Here is a 17,284-nt window from a genome sequence, read left to right as displayed (position 1 = left end):
ATTATAGCTTAAAATTATCGCTACTATATAAATTAAAGTAACTGCATATAATTTTACTAATAGGTTGGAGCAGCAAAAATACATTAGTAATATTAATTGATAAATGTTTAAATCCATAAAAATAATAAAATACTATAATATAATAGCTTAACATTAATTAATTATAATTTCGAAACATTAATTTCTGATATTAATAATATTTATAGGGTAAAAGAATACAAGGAATTACATATAGAAAAACTATCAGAATGTTCAGAGATATAATTCAAAAGAATTAAGTTATTTTCATTGCAAATGAGAAAGTAATGGAAATAAATTTAATATTCAAAAGATATCCATAAATCACTTGAATTAGCATTAACATAAATCATATCTATTAAAGAAGCACCGACTAAGTTGAATTTAACAACTTTATCTCAATCAAAGAATAATTCTCCATGGAAGATATAAAGAAATTAGTAAGTATTCATAAATTTCATACTTTCTTCTTCAAATATTAAAGAAAATCACACAAACAAAATAATATGAAAATTCAAATTAGGTTCAAATTATATTTGTTTTTTGTCAAGCGTGTAAAATGCTAGGGACTGATGTGTAAAAACTCTATTTCCTGTGCATTATAAAAGGTTCCGCTGACATTCTTCGAAAATCCAACTCGACGGAGTAAGATCGTGACGATCCTGAAATCCAAAATTAAAAATAAAGCTGAGATCTTTGAACTCCAAAGGGAGGACAAATCACTTTCATTCAAAGAAAACGTCTCGAAAATGGCGAAAAAAGCTCTGCTGATAGGCTGCAACTACCCGAACACGGAGGCCGAGCTCAGGGGCTGCGTCAACGACGTCCACCGCATGCACCGCTGCCGACGTCTCCGTCCTCATCGACACCGACGACTCCTTCGCCCAGCCGACGGGGGCTAACGTGCGCCGGGCGATCAGGAAGTTGATCGGATCCGCTGAACCCGGGGACTGCCTCTTCATTCATTACAGCGGCCATGGGACGAGGATCCCGGCGGAGACTGGGGATGATGATGATACTGGGTTCGACGAGTGCATCGTGCCCTGCGATATGAATCTCATCACCGGTAAGGGTTTGGTTTTGATTTTGTAAGGAATTGGGTCCAGAGTGGAATTCAATTACAATATCTTTGAATTAACAGATCGCTAAATGAAAAGAATTTAGGATAATTGCCACCACCGGATGCTACATTGTATTTGGGACAGTAGAATTTAATTATTTAAAGTACAGATCCACCAAAGAAAGAATGAAAAATTGAGAGACAAACAACCGCAGAAACACAGGGACTTAACGCTATTCCGTTTTCACATAGAAATATTTGTCCGAGCTCCCAAATTCATAATATATTGTGGACTATAACCCACAAATTTTGTCATTTTCGGCTATACTAATATTCATGCGAGCTCCTAAATTCCCGATTTCTCATGTGGTACAACCCACCCTTCTAGTTGTTTTCGGCCAAATCACGATTTCTTGTGGACTATAACCACAAGTTTGGTCGTTTTAGGCCAAAGCGCTTCTTGTTTTTTCGCATAAATGTACTTGAGCGAGTTTTAAAATTCATGATTTCTCATCAACTATAATCCACAATTTGATCGGCCAGATCATGATTTCTCATTGCTTATAACCCCTAATTTTGGTCATTTTCGACAAAATCACTTCTTGATTTCCTATATAGGAATATTTATGCTAGGTTCCTAATTCACGATTTCTCTTTGACCGTAACCAACAATTTTTGGTTGTTTTTTTGCTAAATCACAAATTTTCGTGGACTATAGTCTACATTTTGATCCATTTTTGGCCAAATCACTTCTTGCTTTCTGGCACATAAATATTTATGTGAGCTCACAAGTTCATGATTTCTCCGGGAGTATAACTTATAATTTTGGTCTTTTTTTGGCCAAACCACTGTTTGTTTTCTCATATTGAAATATTTATCCGAGCTCCGAAATTCACGATTTCTTGTGGACTGTAACGCACAATTTTGGTCCTTTAGTACCAATTTACTTCTTCTTTTCCCTCATAAAAGTATTTATACGGGTTCAAAATTCACGATTTCTCCTGGATTATAACCCACAATTTGCTTCTTGTCGATCAAGTCACGATTTCTAGTGGACCGTGACCCATAACTTTAGGTGTTTTTGATTAAATCACATCTTGCTTTCCCACGTAGGAATATTTATGTGGGCTCCCAAATTTACGATTTCTTGTGGACTACAACCTACAATTTTGTGTCCATTTTTGGCCCAATCAATTCTTATTTATCGCATAAAAATATTTATGTAAGCTCCCAAATTCATAATTTCTCGTGAACTATAACCAACAATTTTGGTTGTTTCCAGCCAAATCAAAATTTCTCATTGACTATAACTAATAGTTTTAGTTGTTTTGAGCCAAATCACTTTTCGCTTTCCTGCATTGAAATATTTTTTGCGGATAGTAACCCACAATTATGGTTCATTTTTTGCCAAATCACTTTTGTTTTAACGCATAGAAATTTCTTTCTGATTCAAATAATTCAAAAAATGTTTCTTCATATCACCATTTTTAAAAATAGATGGTTGATGCAAGTTTCCAAATTCACAATTTCTCATAGACTATTATCCACAATTTTAATCATTTTGGGCAAAATCACTTCTTGCTTTCCCTCATAGAAATATTTATGTGAGTACTCAAATTCACAATTTCTTGTAGACTATAATCCATAATTTTTATTGTTTTCAGCCAAATCACAATTTATATTGGACTAGAACCAACAATTTTGGTCATTTTCGACCAAATCACGATCTCTTGTACACTATAACCTATAAATTTGGTCCATTTTTGCCAACTTACAACTTATTCTCCTCATAGAATTATGGATGCGAGCTCCCAAATTCATGATTTCTTACGGAATTTTAATTATTTTTGGCCAAATCACACTTTTCTACACGAAAATATTTATCTGAACTCCCAAATTCACGTTATCAGTTATCTTGTGGACTATAATCCACAAATATGATTGTTTTTGGCCAAATTACGATTTCTTGCAATTTTGGTTGTTTTTTGCCAAATCATTTCTTGTTTTGCCACATAAATATATTTATGCGAGCTCCCAAATTCATGATATTTTGTGGACTATAACTCACAATTTGATTAGTTTTTGGCCAAAGCACTTCTTGCTTCTCGCGTAGAAATATTTATGTGAGCTCTAAAAGTCACAATTTTTCATGGACTATAACGCACAATTTTGCTTGTTTTTGGCCAAACCATTCTTGTTTTCCCGCATTAACATATTCCTGCGATTTCCAAAATTCACAATTTCTTGTATACTATAATCCACAGTTTTGATCGTGTTCTGCCAAATCTCAATTTTTTTGTGGACTATAGTCTAAAATTTTGGTTGTTTTAGGCCAAATCTTTTCTTGATTTCCCACATAGAAATATTCTGTCGTATTCCAAATTCACGATATCCCGTCGACTATAACCCATACTTTTTGTTATTTTCGGCCAAATCGATTTCTTGTGGAGTATAACCTATAATTTTAGTTATTTTTTGGCCAAATCACTTCTTGTTTTCTTGCATAGAAATACTTACTGAGTTTACAAATTCATGATTTCTCGTTCTCTATAACCTACAATATTGGTCATTTTGGCCAAGTTACGATTTTTGATAGTCCATAACGCACAAATTTGGTCATTTTTGGCCATACCACTTCTTGTTTTCCCGTATAAAAATATGTGTGAGTTTCATAGTTCAAGATTTCGTAGACCATAACCCACAATGTGGACATTTTTGACCAAATCACAAATTTTCATGAGCTGTTACCCATATTTTTGGTCATTTTTGACAAAATCACTTCTTGCTTCGCTCATAAAAAAATTTAAGAGAGGTCCAAAATTCATGACTTCTTGTGGACTCAAATTTTTGTTGTTTTTAGCCAAATTACTTCTTGCTTACCCGCCTAAAAATAATTATGTGACCTCCCAAATTCATGATTTCTCGTGGATTAGAACTCACGATTTTTGTCTTTTTTCTTTCTAAATCACTTCTTGCTTTCCCGCATAGAAATATTTTTACGAGCTTCCTTATTCATAATTGTTTCGTTGAAACTAACCTACATTTTTCATTCTTACGACCAAATCATGACTTCTTGAATACTATAGTCCACAATAATATTTTTTCACCAAAACATTTCTTGCTTTCCTGCACAGAAATTTGTTCTGAGCTCCCAAGTTCACGATTTCTTAGTGGACTACAATTCACAATTTTGGTCGTTTTTAGCAAAATCATGTTTTCTCATAAGCTTAACCTATAATTTCGACCATTTTTTACCGAAACACTTCTTACTTTCGCGCCCAAAATATTTATGCGAGCTATTAAATTCTCAATTTCTCATGGACAATCCCACAATTTTGATTGTTTTTGGCTAAATCACTTCTTGCTTTCCCGCATATAACTATTTTTGTAAGCTTTCAAATTCATAATTTTTCATGAAATATCCACAGTTTGTCATTTTCGAGCAAATCATGATTTCTCATGAACTGTAACTTACAATTTTGGTTCAATTTTTAGCCAAATCACTTCTTGCTTTCCACTGTATAATATTTTCACGAGCTCCAGAATTCACCGTTTCTCATGGACACCCACAAGTTTTGTTGTTTTTGGCCAACTCACAATTTTTTGTGGACTATAAACCATAGTTTTGTACATTTTGACCAAATAATTTCTTTCTTTCATGCAATGACATATTTATGCGAGTTCCCAAATTCATGATTTTTCGTGGACTATAACTCACAATTTTGGTGGTTTTTAGCCAAAGCACTTCTTGTTTCTCAAGTAGAAATATTTATGCGAGCTCCAAAAGTCACATATTTTCATAGACTATAACTCGCAATTTTGTTCCTTTTTTGCCAAACCATTGGTTGTTTTCCCGCATAAAAGTATTTCTGTGAGTTCTAAAATTCATGATTTCTTATGTACTATAATCCACAGTTTTGATCGTACTTTGCAAAATCACGATTTTTCATGGACTATAATCCACAATTTGGGTCATTTTATGGCAAATCTTTTCTTGATTTCCCACATAGAAATGTTATGCAAGCTTCCAAATTCACGATATCTTGTCGACTATAACTCACAATTTTGGTCATTTTTTAGCCAAGTCACTTATCTTCTCGCATAGAAAAATTTACTAAGCTCCCAAATTTATAATTTTTTATGGACTATAACCCACAATTTGGTCATTTATGGCCAAATCAAATCTTGATTTCCCGAATAGACATATTTATACGATCTTCCAAATACGTGGTTTTTCTCGTGGCTTATAACCCACAATTTTTCATCATTTTCTACCATATCACAGTTTTTTGTGGACTATGATCCACAATTTTAGTCGTTTTAGTCCAAATCTTTTCTTGATATCCCGCGTAGAAATATTATGCCAGCTTCGAAATTCACGATATCTGATTGACTATAACCCACAATCTTAGCCAAATTACTTCTTATTTTCTTGTGTAGAAATATTTATTGAGCTCCCAAATCACGATTTCTCATGGACTACTACCCACAATTTTGGTCTTTTTTTTTACCAAGTCACTTTTTATTTCCCACATAAAAAAATTGAAAAGAGGTCTAAAATTCATGACATCTTGTTGACACCCTACAATTGTGGTCATTTTTAGCGTAATCACTTCTTGCTTACCCACATAAAAATATTTATGTGAGCTCCCAAATTTATAATTTCTGATGGATTATAACCCTTAATTTTATCGTGTTATACCAAATCATAATTTTTCGTTGACTATAATCCACAATTCTGGTCATTTTAGGCCAAATCTTTCCTTGATTTCCCACATAGAAATATTATGTAAGATTCAAAATTCATGATATCTCGTCGACTATAACCCGCAATTTTGTTTTACCCAAATTATGATTTATCGTGGACTATAAACCCACAAATTTGGTCATTTTTGGGCCAAATCGCTTCTTATTCTCCAGTATAGAAATACACTTAGCTCCCAAATTCATGATTTCTCGTGGCTTATAAGCCACAATATTGGTCATTTGGCCAAGTCATGAGTTCTCATGGACTATAGCCCACAATTTTTATTTTTATGGCCACATCATTTCATGCTTTCATGTGTAGAAATATTGTGCAAGCTCCCAAATTCACGATCTCATGGACTATAACCCACAATTTTGATTGTTTTTGGCCAAATCTTGATTTCTCATGGGCTATAACTAATAAACTTTTGTGTTTGGCCAAATCACTTGCGTTCATGCATAGAAATATTTATGTGAGCTACCAATTTCACGATTTCTCATGAATTACTACCCACAATTTTGGTCTTTTTTTTACCAAGTCACTTCTTGTTTCCCACATAAAAAAATTGAAAAGAGGTCTACAATTCATGACATCTTGTTGGCACCCTATAATTTTGGTCATTTTTAGCGTAATCACTTCTTGCTTACCCACATAAAAATATTTATGTGAGCTCCCAAATTTATAATTTCTCATGGATTATAACCCACAATTTTTTCTTGTTATAACAAATCATATTTTTTCGTTGACTATAATCCACAATTTTGGTTGTTTTAGGTCAAAATTTTTCTTGATTTTTCCACAGAGAAATATTATGCAAGATTCAAAATTCATGATATCTCGTCGACTATAACCTGCAATTTTGTTTTGCCCAAATCATAATTTCTCGTGGACTATAACCCACTAATTTAGTCATTTTTGGGCCAAATCGATTCTTTTTTCCAGTATAGAAATATACTTTAGCTCCCAAATTCATGATTTCTCGTGGACTATAAGCTACAATATTGGTCATAAAGCCAAGTCATGAGTTCTCATGGACTATAGCCCATAATTTTTATTTTTATGGCCAAATCATTTCATGTTTTCATGTGTAGAAATATTGTGCAAGCTCCCAAATTCACGATCTCGTGGACTATAACCCACAATTTTGATCATTTTTTGCCAAATCTTGATTTCTCATGGGCTATAACTAATAATTTTTTGTTGTGTTTGGCCAAATCACTTGCTTTCATGCATAGAAATATTTATGTGAGCTACCAAATTTATGATTTCTCATGGATTACTACCCACAATTTTGGTCTTTTTTTTACCAAGTCACTTCTTGTTTCCCACATAAAAATTTGAAAAGAGGTCCAAAATTCATGACATCTTGTTGACACCCTATAATTTTGGTCATTTTTAGCGTAATCACTTCTTGCTTACCCACATAAAAATATTTATGTGAGCTCCCAAATTTATAATTTCTCGTGGTTTATAACCCACAATTTTATTGTGTTATACCAAATCATAATTTTTCGTTGACTATAATCCACAATTTTGGTCATTTTAGGCCAAATTTTTTCTTGATTTCCCACATAGAAATACTATGTAAGATTCAAAATTCATGATATCTCGTCGACTATAACCTACAATTTTGTTTTGCCCAAATCATGATTTCTCGTGGACTATAGCCCACAAATTTGGTCGTTTTTAGGCCAAATCGCTTCATATTTTCCAGTATAGAAATATACTTAGCTCCCAAATTCATGATTTCTCGTGGATTGTAAGCCACAATATTGGTCATTTGGCCAAGTCATGAGTTCTCATGGACTATAGCCCATAATTTTTGTTTTTATGACCAAATCATTTCATGTTTTCATGTGTAGAAATATTATGCAAGCTCCCAAATTCACGATTGCGTGGACTATAACCCACAATTTTGATCGTTTTTGACCAAATCTTGATTTCTCATGGGCCATAACTAATAAACTTTTGTTGTATCTGGCCAAATAACTTGCTTTCATGCATAGAAATATTTATGTGAGCTACCAAATTCACGATTTCTCATGGATTACTACCCACAATTTTGGTCTTTTTTTTACCAAGTCACTTCTTGTTTCCCACATAAAAAATTGAAAAGAGGTCCAAAATTCATGACATCTTGTTGACACCCTACAATTTTGGTCTTTTTTTTACCAACTCACTCTTGTTGACACCCTACAATTTTGGTCTTTTTTTTACCAACTCACTTCTTGTTTCCCACATAAAAAATTGAAAAGAGGTCCAAAATTCATGACATCTTGTTGACACCCTACAATTTTGGTCATTTTTACCGTAATCACTTCTTACTTACCCACATAAAATATTTATGTGAATTCCCAAATTTATAATTTCTCGTGGATTATAACCCGCAATTTTATCGTGTTATACCAAATCATAATTTTTCATTGACTATAATCCACAATTATGATTGTTTTAGGCCAAATCTTTTCTTGATTTCCCACATAGAAATATTATGTAAGATTCAAAATTCATGATATCTCATCGACTATAACCTGCAATTTTGTTTTCCCAATTCATGATTTCTCTTGGACTATAGCCCACAAATTTGGTCATTTTTGGGCCAAATCGCTTCTTATTTTCAAGTATAGAAATATACTTAGCTCCCAAATTCCTGATTCCTCGTGGAGTATAAGCCACAATATTGGTCATTAGGCCAAGTCATGAGTTCTCATGAACTATAGCCCACAATTTTTGTTGTTATGGCCAAATCATTTCATGTTTTCATGTGTAGAAAGTGCAAGCTCCCAAATTCACGATCTTGTGGACTATAACCCACAATTTTGATCGTTTTTGGCCAAATCTTGATTTCTCATGGGCTATAACTAATAAATTTTTATTGTGTTTGGCCAAATCACTACCAAATTCACGATTTCTCATGGACTATAACCCACAAATTTGATCATTTTTGGACCAAATCACTTTTCGTTTTCCTGCATAAAGTCTTTTATGCGAGCTTCTAAATTCAAATTTTCAAGTGGACTATTACCCACAATTTTGGTCATATTTTGCCAAATCACGATTTCTCGTAGACTATCACTTACAATTTTGGTTCTGATGGCGAAATCACTTCTTGCCTTCCGCATAGAAACATTTATGTTGAGCTTCCAAATGCATGATTCTCATGGACGGCAAAATCACAATTTCTCATTGACTATAACCACATTTTTGGTCATTTTTGGTTAAATCACTTCTAGATTTCATGCATAGAAATATTTATACAAACTCCCTATTCATGATTTCTTGTTGACTAACCCACAACTTACAACTTTAGTCGTTTTGGATCAAATCACTTCTTGCTTTCCTGCATAAAAATATTTTCGAGCTCCTAAATTCATGATTTCTCGTGGACTATAACCCACAATTTTGATCGTTTTTGGCTAAATCACTTCTTGTTTTTCTACACAAAAATATGTATGAGAGCTTCCAAATTTACAATTTCTCAAGGGTTGTAATTAAGATTTTTGTTTTTTTTGGCCAAATCATGTCTTGCTTTAGAAATATTTTTGTGAGCACCTAAATTCACAATTTCTTGTGGACCTATAACCCACAATTGTAGTTTTTTTATCAAATCACTTCTCGCTTTCACGCATAAAAATACTTATGCAAGCTTCCAAATTCACGATTTCTCATGGACTGTAACCCACAATCATGGTGGTGTTTAATGGATTCTTGCTTTTCCACAGAAATATTTTGTGTGATCCTAAATTTACAATTTTTTGTGGACCCCCATTTTTGGTCATTTTTTCCAAATCATGATTTTTCGTGGACAATGATTTACAATTTTGGACCGATTTTGACTAAATCACTTCTTGTTTTCCTGCATGGAAATATTTATGTAAGCTCCTAGATTCACATTTTCTCATGGATAATAAACCCATAATTTTGGTCATTTTCCGTAAAAAACACGATTACTCATGGACTATAACCCACAAATTTGCATGTTTTTAGCTAAATGACTTCTTGCTTTCACGCTTTAAAATACTTATGCGAGCTCTTAAATTCATGACTTTTCGTGGAGTATAACCTACAATTTGGTTGTTTTTGGCTAAATCACTTCTTGCTTTTCAGCAAGGAAAGATTTTTTGCAAGCTCCCAACTTCACTATATCTTGTGGACTATAACCCACAAATTGACCCACAAATTGTCTTTTTTTTTTCCAAACCACTTCTTACTTTCTTGAGTAGAAATATTTATGCGAATTCCCAAATTCACGATTTCTCATGGACCAAATCTCACTATTTTGGTCTCTTTTGGTAAAATTACTTCTTACTTTCCCACCTAGAAATATTTATGCGAGTTCCTAAAATTCACGATATCTCATGGATTATAACCCACAATTTTGGTCATTTTTTTCTAAATCACTTCTTGCTTTCCTGCATGGAAATATTTTGCGAGCTTTGGAATTCGCAATTTATTGTTGACTATAACCCACAACTTTGGTCATTTTTGGCCCTATCAACTTTGGAATTTGCACGAGCTCCCAAATTTGTGATTTATTGTTGACTATAGCTAACACTAACAGTTTTTCGCCCTTCTGGGGTGAGTAGTTCATGAATATCAGGCTCTACAAACAAAAAGAATGATAACATAAATAGATAGAATTGTAAGAATTGCAAAAATTGCAAAGTGCATGTTGAATATTAAACAATTCCCTGTCTAGCCTCAACATTTCATATTAATTAAATCATTGTGTTGATACAATCTTGAATTAATTATTTGGGTGAACCGTGAAGCACCATATCAGTGGCATCGTAGGGTTTTATTGTATTGTAATTGCAGGATTCTAATTTTTTTGCCTTATATTTGTATATGAGGAAATGATTGTTTGACGCAGGTCCTCAAATTAAGGTTCATGAGAACTTTGTCATGGATCTTGCGGATGATTCATTTTGTTCACATTGATCTACAAATTGTAGATAATTTATGAATCCGAGATCAAGTGATAACAAAACTTTTCATGAAACTTCATGATATGAGGCTGCATCCTGCATGCTACCTAGTCCTTAGTTGTGTCTAATACAGACAATTTCATGAAGAAATGCTCTAGTTAACAGCCTGAAGCTCTTAGAAATTCAAAAACAAAAAATATAGCATTCTGAATTTTCCTTTCTTTTTTAAACTATTTTCCTGTCTTCTCTCTCATTGTCCATCTGACGTAGCAGTGCCAAAAGAGAACTCAATGATGAACAGTTGTTCCTTTGGCAACTCAATCAGATCCTAGAAACTCAGAAAACGCTGAAAGCATGAGTTCTATTATTATACTCTTCCATGGTTCATTCTCATCTTATACACATGCTGTCTTCCTTTTCATGTCCGTTTGATAGTGTTTTTGTGAATGCAGATGATGACTTCAGAGACTTTATCGATGAAATCCCAAGAGGATGTCGAATTACAATTGTCTCAGATTCATGCCATAGTGGTGGCCTGATCGATGAAGCCAAGGAACAGATCGGAGAAAGCACCAAAAAGGAGGATAACGATGATGAAGAACCCTCCGGCTCCAAGTTTGGCTTCAAATCCTTCTTGAAACAGCAAGTAGAGGATGCATTCGAGTCACGAGGTATCCATATCCCCCTTGAGGGACACCATAACCGTCACAATCGCTCTGAAAATGAGGATGAAAGCTATGGTGATAATGCTGAAAATGACCATATTAAGAACCGCACTCTCCCTCTGCCCACACTAATAGAACTTCTGAAGCAGAAGACTGGTAAAGAAGATATTGATGTGGGAAAAATAAGGCCTACTTTGTTTGACATGTTTGGTGATGATGCAAGTCCTAAGATTAAGAAGTTTATGAATGTTATCTTGAGCAAGCTCCAAAATGGTGGCAACAGTGAAGGTGGAGGTGGTGGATTCATGAGTATGGTTGGGGGTTTGGCACAGGAATTTCTCAAACAAAAGCTAGAGGCAAATAATGAAGATTATGTTAAACCAGCATTAGAAACCGAGGTCCATAACAAACGAGAAGTTTATGCAGGAGCAAATAAGAGATCTCTTCCTGATAGTGGAATACTGATTAGTGGTTGCCAAACTGATCAGACATCTGCTGATGCAAACCCTCCAAATGGTAGAGCCTATGGGGCTCTCAGCAATGCAATCCAGACTATCCTTGAAGAGACTCATCGTGAAATTAGTAATGAGGAGCTAGTGCAGAAAGCTCGGAAGATGTTGGCTAGACAACGATTCTCACAGCGTCCGGGTCTTTACTGCAGTGACAGCTATGTTGATGCCCCCTTCATCTGCTGAATATTACGTATCATGAAGTTTTGGCATGCTTCTATCTTCACATGGTTTGCTTGCAAATAAAATTTATAGAAAATGTTCTCAGGATTCTATCGAGTTTTGGCACTTAAGTAGCCTGCTTGAGTTATCTGTGTAAACTATTATTTATATTAAAATTCAATGAAGTAGCCTGTTTGGGGAACAAATTGTTGGATACTATAACCGTCATGTTGATTTCACCTGGTTTAAAATTTTAAGCTATAGTGATAAATACAAATTTTTATATATGAAGTTGATGGACAGGTTGCCTTGTTCAAATTATTTGTGTATCAGAGATCTTCATGACTAATGGATTGTGAAGTCTGCCTTGTTTTCGAGCTGTCAAGGTTTGGTTATATTTTGTAAGGAGAAGATAGTACTTCTCAACAGAAATGTCAATTTTGTTTGTTACAGATAGAAGTGTTCATACGCTTCTCTCTCAATGTTATTTGCTGCAATTTGCATCCTTAAATTCTCCCACGATGCTTGTGCTTCAGATTTTACGTGCGCACGCTTGTATCCTTGCATAATTTCCAAGTAATCTTAGTACCTTTCTGTATTATTTCATACTAGGACTCTATTATCGCCTGACAGTTCCGGCATTTCCATTGCAGAGAGGAATTTCAATTGACAGATTCTGCAATTATGCCATTAATTGTAGATTCCTGATGCTAACAGTAGTATATCTTTTTTGTTTTTCCTCCAGGTTTTTGGTATCTACCGACTGTTTGGGTTCCTTCTACAAGTAAGAAGAAGAGTTTACAAAGCAGGTAGACAAGAGAGGTCAGTTTTCCCCTCAAACCCATGCATATATCAAGCACTTTTCAGTTTGATAGGTTAAAACTAATCTTTCCAACATATACAATTATCTGATATAAATATGCTATTGCCAAATCATTCTCCATGTGACATACCTCACTCGAGGAGTATAGCTAGTTACACCAACAAATCATTGGCCTATCAAGCCTAACAGATTAAATATTAGCTACCATATCACTGACACAAAAAAAAAGCAGGTCAAGAATAAATCCATGGTAGGTGGAAAGAAAGTTGGATTAAACTGAAAGGAAAGTAGAAGAAGAGGAAGCACATGGAGTGTTGCATTCTTTCACAGATACATCATCACCATCATCAAACTCCAAAAGAGCAGAAAAATAAAGTGGTACATATAATACAAATACATGTTAAGCAAACTGCAAACACCATGTGACGATGTACAAAACCTAGTTAAGAGAATTTTGCAAACTGGTGGAGCCCAAGGGTATAATATTCTCCTTCTCTCCTCCCACCACTAAAGGCTATAGCTGTTAAAGTGATCAGATTGACATCTTGAGGTCCAGGAAATTAAGAAACAAACTCTCATCACCATGGCCCAAGAGCAGAGGGGGGGGGCGTGGCGGCCGGGGGGGAAAGCAGTCTTAGCTATCCTAGCACTGCCACATGATGATGCGTTTGCCTGTTTGCCCATGTTCTTTGTGTCCCCTCTTTTTCATGATGCCAATCTCTATCCATTAGCAATCAATCTCACATACGCCTCACAATTAAAATGCCCAAACTGGAAAAAAAATTAGTAAACACTATACAACCAATCCAAAGTATTAAGAGTAAAACCAACTAGTAAGTACGTAGCTAAGCATATAAAGTCTTTTGGTTAGTATTAGGATGAGCAATGGAGGTGGCGGCGGCAGGAGATGAGGTGGTCGTTGGTGAGGCCGGCGGCCTGCATGAAGGAGTGGATCACAGTCGGGCCCACAAAGCGAAAGCCTCGGCGGACCATGTCCCTGCTTATCATCTCGGACTTGGAGGTCTTTACTGGGATTTTTCTGCATGACTTGTAGTTGGTTGATATGGGCTTATGGTTAACAAAACACCATAGGTATTTGTCTAGTGACCCAAATTCCTTCCTAACCTGCATCAAAATTTAATCAAGTTAGAAAGAGCTACGTTCATTTTATTATTAGCAGAAAGTTAGATATTAATGACTCAGTGAGTAGGTTGTTAAAAGAGATCATGCCAACAATAATCGGATGGAAATTAAGACTTCTACCAACTGGGCATGAATGATTGAGATAACAACTTGGTTAAACAGTTGATACGGTAAAAGCTACATTCTTATTCCTTAATCCTACTACAAAATAGATTTGATTCCTTTCTTAATTCAAGGATTTCCTGTTGGAAAGTGATTTTTATGATATAATTAATGGTATGCCTTTGTTTAAACAACTAAAAGAACAAAAAAGCCAAGAAACTATCAGATCATAGAAAAGGGGAACCAAAATGACAAGTTAGTTATATACCTCTAGGATTCTGTTAGAGTTGTCTACAACTCCTCGTACCCTGCCCAAATCAAGTCCATAATCTGAACTGATTGATGCTATTTGCTTCTCTGTGAATTTGCAAACGACATCTGCATCAAATCCAGCAAAAGCTGACCTGAAAACATACAAAGCACAGAAACAAACAGTTTAAACTTCTTCCTGCCCAAACTAAATCACTACCATTTTAAACAAAATTTATCACCAAAATTCTATCTGAAAGTGAATCAAAATTATACTACTGTACCTGAAATCATTCCTTTTCTTCAATATGGTGGTCCAATCTAAGCCAACTTGAGCCCCTGATAAAACTAATAACTCAAACAGCATCCTGCAGTATTATGATTCACTAGTTAGAGAGAGAAGAGGGGGTGGGGGGATGGGATTATATAGCCCCATCTTGCTACACCACGTATCTAACAACTATCTAATAAGCATGAGCATTGATAGAGTCTAGAAAGAGAGACTCACTTGTCATCATGAACTGGCACTCCCCACTCCTCATCATGGTAGGCAACATACAGAGGGTCTATCATAATAAGAGAAAAACATAGGATTAACAAACACAGGCAAAGGTACACAAAATTATCTCATAATTATATGCAATAGGGGAAACTTTTTACCTGAATTCGGTGTAATGAAGCTGCATCTCTTTTCTTCTTGGCTATCAGCAGCCTCAGAATCTGTTATGTCGATAACCGGAGCAATCTTCTCGAGCTTTTCCGGCGTCCTTCCATAGTGAGCAATCTTCATCTTGCGTCGTGCTTGCATTACTGAAGCCTGCTCTCTTTGTGCAGCTGCAATGCTCCCAGGAGCTCTATCCACCAACAAAGATTCATAAGAAGTGGAATCATTCTTGAAGCTCAATGATGTTTCTAATGTCTTCGATTTCTTTCTAATCACTGGAACTGGATTCACAGTTGGTTTCGGGATAATGGGCTTCTCAGTGCTAGAATTTGGACTGTAGGTGTCTTTGGCTCTCTTGATGGGTTTAGGCTTGGGAGATATTGGCAGAGTCGTGACTTTGGCAGTGGTCTTGGTGACAGTGATGGACATGGGAGAAGATAAGGATCTTTGGAGAGATTTCTTCACGGGTTTGTTGGGCTCTAAGGTTGCAACCCGGTTGGAGGTGGGCTGAAGGACCGGCCTGCCGTTGATGTTGGCAACATCGGCCAAGGCATTGGCATGGCTTGATTTCATCTTGGAGTTGCACATGTTGTGTCGAATTTTAATGAGGGTTTGGAGTGAGAAAAAATGAGTTGTATGATGTCAAGGCTGTGATGAAACTGAGGAGAGGGGCTGGAGTGCTTATATGAGGAGGAGGAGGTTGGTGGTGGGGGGAAGGAGGGTTGGGGGTGGATGTTTTGGGATGGGAAATAGGGTGGAAGGTAGGGACAAGGAATAGAGTGCAAGGTAGGGACAAGGTTACAAAATTGTTTAGGTAAGTTGGATTTTATAGCCATGCATGACTTTGTCAAATCCCAATCTCTCTCCTCAGAAAGGTCTGTAAAATTCCTAAAAAAATCTTAAACTAAAAGAAATAGAATATTAATATTAAGAGGTAAGCATTGTGATTCATGGAAGACATAATGCGTTGTGATTCATAATAGAATAATGATATTCAGATCAATAGTTGGTGGATCATTGCGTAACCCACTTTGAGCAAAAGATAAAGCAACGTTGTATGGATGAAAACTTTTCTTACTATGTTTTTCTTATGATTGGTAGAAGATTAAAGGCGACTAAATGATTGAATTAGCATTACCCATCATAGAATTACATGTAGAGGAAGAAGGAGAATATTCCAAGTTTTTGGTTTTATGGTCCATATATTGTGAGATTGAATGGTATTAATTATTCAGAAAAATAATTCTCTAGATATAACTGAACTACAACCTCACATAAGATCTCAGCTAAGTTCATTTTGTAAATAAATTAACCCAAATACTCTGATTTCCAGCTGCTTTTGGATTGCTGTGAAGTGGTCGACAAGTAAAGGTTAAGTATACGAAAACATCCCGATCACCTCACACTTCTCTTTTCAAGCTGGCAGGAATCAGTTCTATGCTGCTATCTTCATCTATTTTAGCTTGATCTTTTGTATTTGTGGTAGGTTAGATGAATAGTAGAATGCAAAATAATGGAGGGTAATCTGAGATACAAATCAGCTGGCATGCATTTATGTACTGCTGGGATTCCCCTATATCAATCACAACGGGCAATTGATACACGAATCAAGTACGTACAATACGAAGGTACTTGGCGCATGCGTGTTTAATTAATTTTAAATTAAATTGCTAGTTACAGATCATTGATTCTGATCGTCTTCGTAAATTATTTGCAACTGCAGTTATTATATCAATTAGTGCAATAACCTGTCTGGTTATGTAGAGAAGTGTCACGTGCTTCTTGGTAACTAACTTTTCTTCATTAGCTTCTAGCTATGTTCTAAACCTATTATTTGCTTCTCCTAATGTTCTATATTTTTTTACTACATTTGGTTTTAGTTTTTCTTTTTAAGCATTGGATCTATTATAAATTTTCTTTACAGAAAGATTCAATCATATTTTTCATGGAGATTCTGGAATCTCATTGTGGTATATAAACAAGGGAGACTATCCTTCTGCATTTTTCTTAAGGAGGGTTAATAGTGTATTCGTAGGTATGGATTTGAGAAGCTTCGATTCTCCTCCTACGTCTGTCAACGCAAATCTTAATGTCAAATCACTTTTAACTTTATATTCTTATATATGCTCTTTCTTGTGTTTTAACTCCATAATTTCTTAAGTACCTGTACAGGTTGAGCTAGATCTTCTCCTACGCTCTCTCCGGTCCATTACA

General features: G+C 35.2%; 2 protein-coding genes across 2 annotated transcripts; one reads left to right on the top strand and one right to left on the bottom strand.

Annotated features, from left to right (window-relative positions):
* On the top strand, window positions 670–12,295 carry LOC109850814 (metacaspase-4-like). The gene is given in 3 exon segments (XM_020420877.1): window positions 670–853; window positions 855–1,084; window positions 11,206–12,295. Coding segments are annotated over 3 exon segments (1,224 nt in total). The 5' UTR covers window positions 670–767; the 3' UTR covers window positions 12,114–12,295.
* LOC109850221 lies at window positions 13,670–15,801 on the bottom strand. The gene is made up of 5 exons (XM_020420182.1): window positions 15,067–15,801; window positions 14,915–14,972; window positions 14,691–14,774; window positions 14,426–14,561; window positions 13,670–14,037 (listed from the first exon to the last, which is right to left on the bottom strand). The coding sequence occupies exons 1-5, from the start codon at window positions 15,656–15,658 to the stop codon at window positions 13,786–13,788; spliced, it is 1,122 nt and encodes a 373-aa protein (XP_020275771.1). The 5' UTR covers window positions 15,659–15,801; the 3' UTR covers window positions 13,670–13,785.

This window comes from Asparagus officinalis, chromosome 7 (genome assembly GCF_001876935.1).
Source record: "Asparagus officinalis chromosome 7, Aspof.V1, whole genome shotgun sequence".
In the NCBI taxonomy this organism is placed as follows: domain Eukaryota; kingdom Viridiplantae; phylum Streptophyta; class Magnoliopsida; order Asparagales; family Asparagaceae; genus Asparagus; species Asparagus officinalis.
This window is presented reverse-complemented; position numbering and strand designations above follow the sequence as displayed.

Bases quoted from the DNA above. Each gene is read 5' to 3' on its own strand.
- LOC109850221 (XM_020420182.1), bottom strand. From the start codon at position 15,658: ATGTGCAACTCCAAGATGAAATCAAGCCATGCCAATGCCTTGGCCGAT. The intron at 14,973-15,066 runs GTAAAAAGTTTC...TTATTATGATAG, and splicing joins CTTCATTACACCGAATTCAG to ACCCTCTGTATGTTGCCTAC. The intron at 14,038-14,425 runs GTATATAACTAA...ATTTTGATGCAG, and splicing joins ACTCTAACAGAATCCTAGAG to GTTAGGAAGGAATTTGGGTC.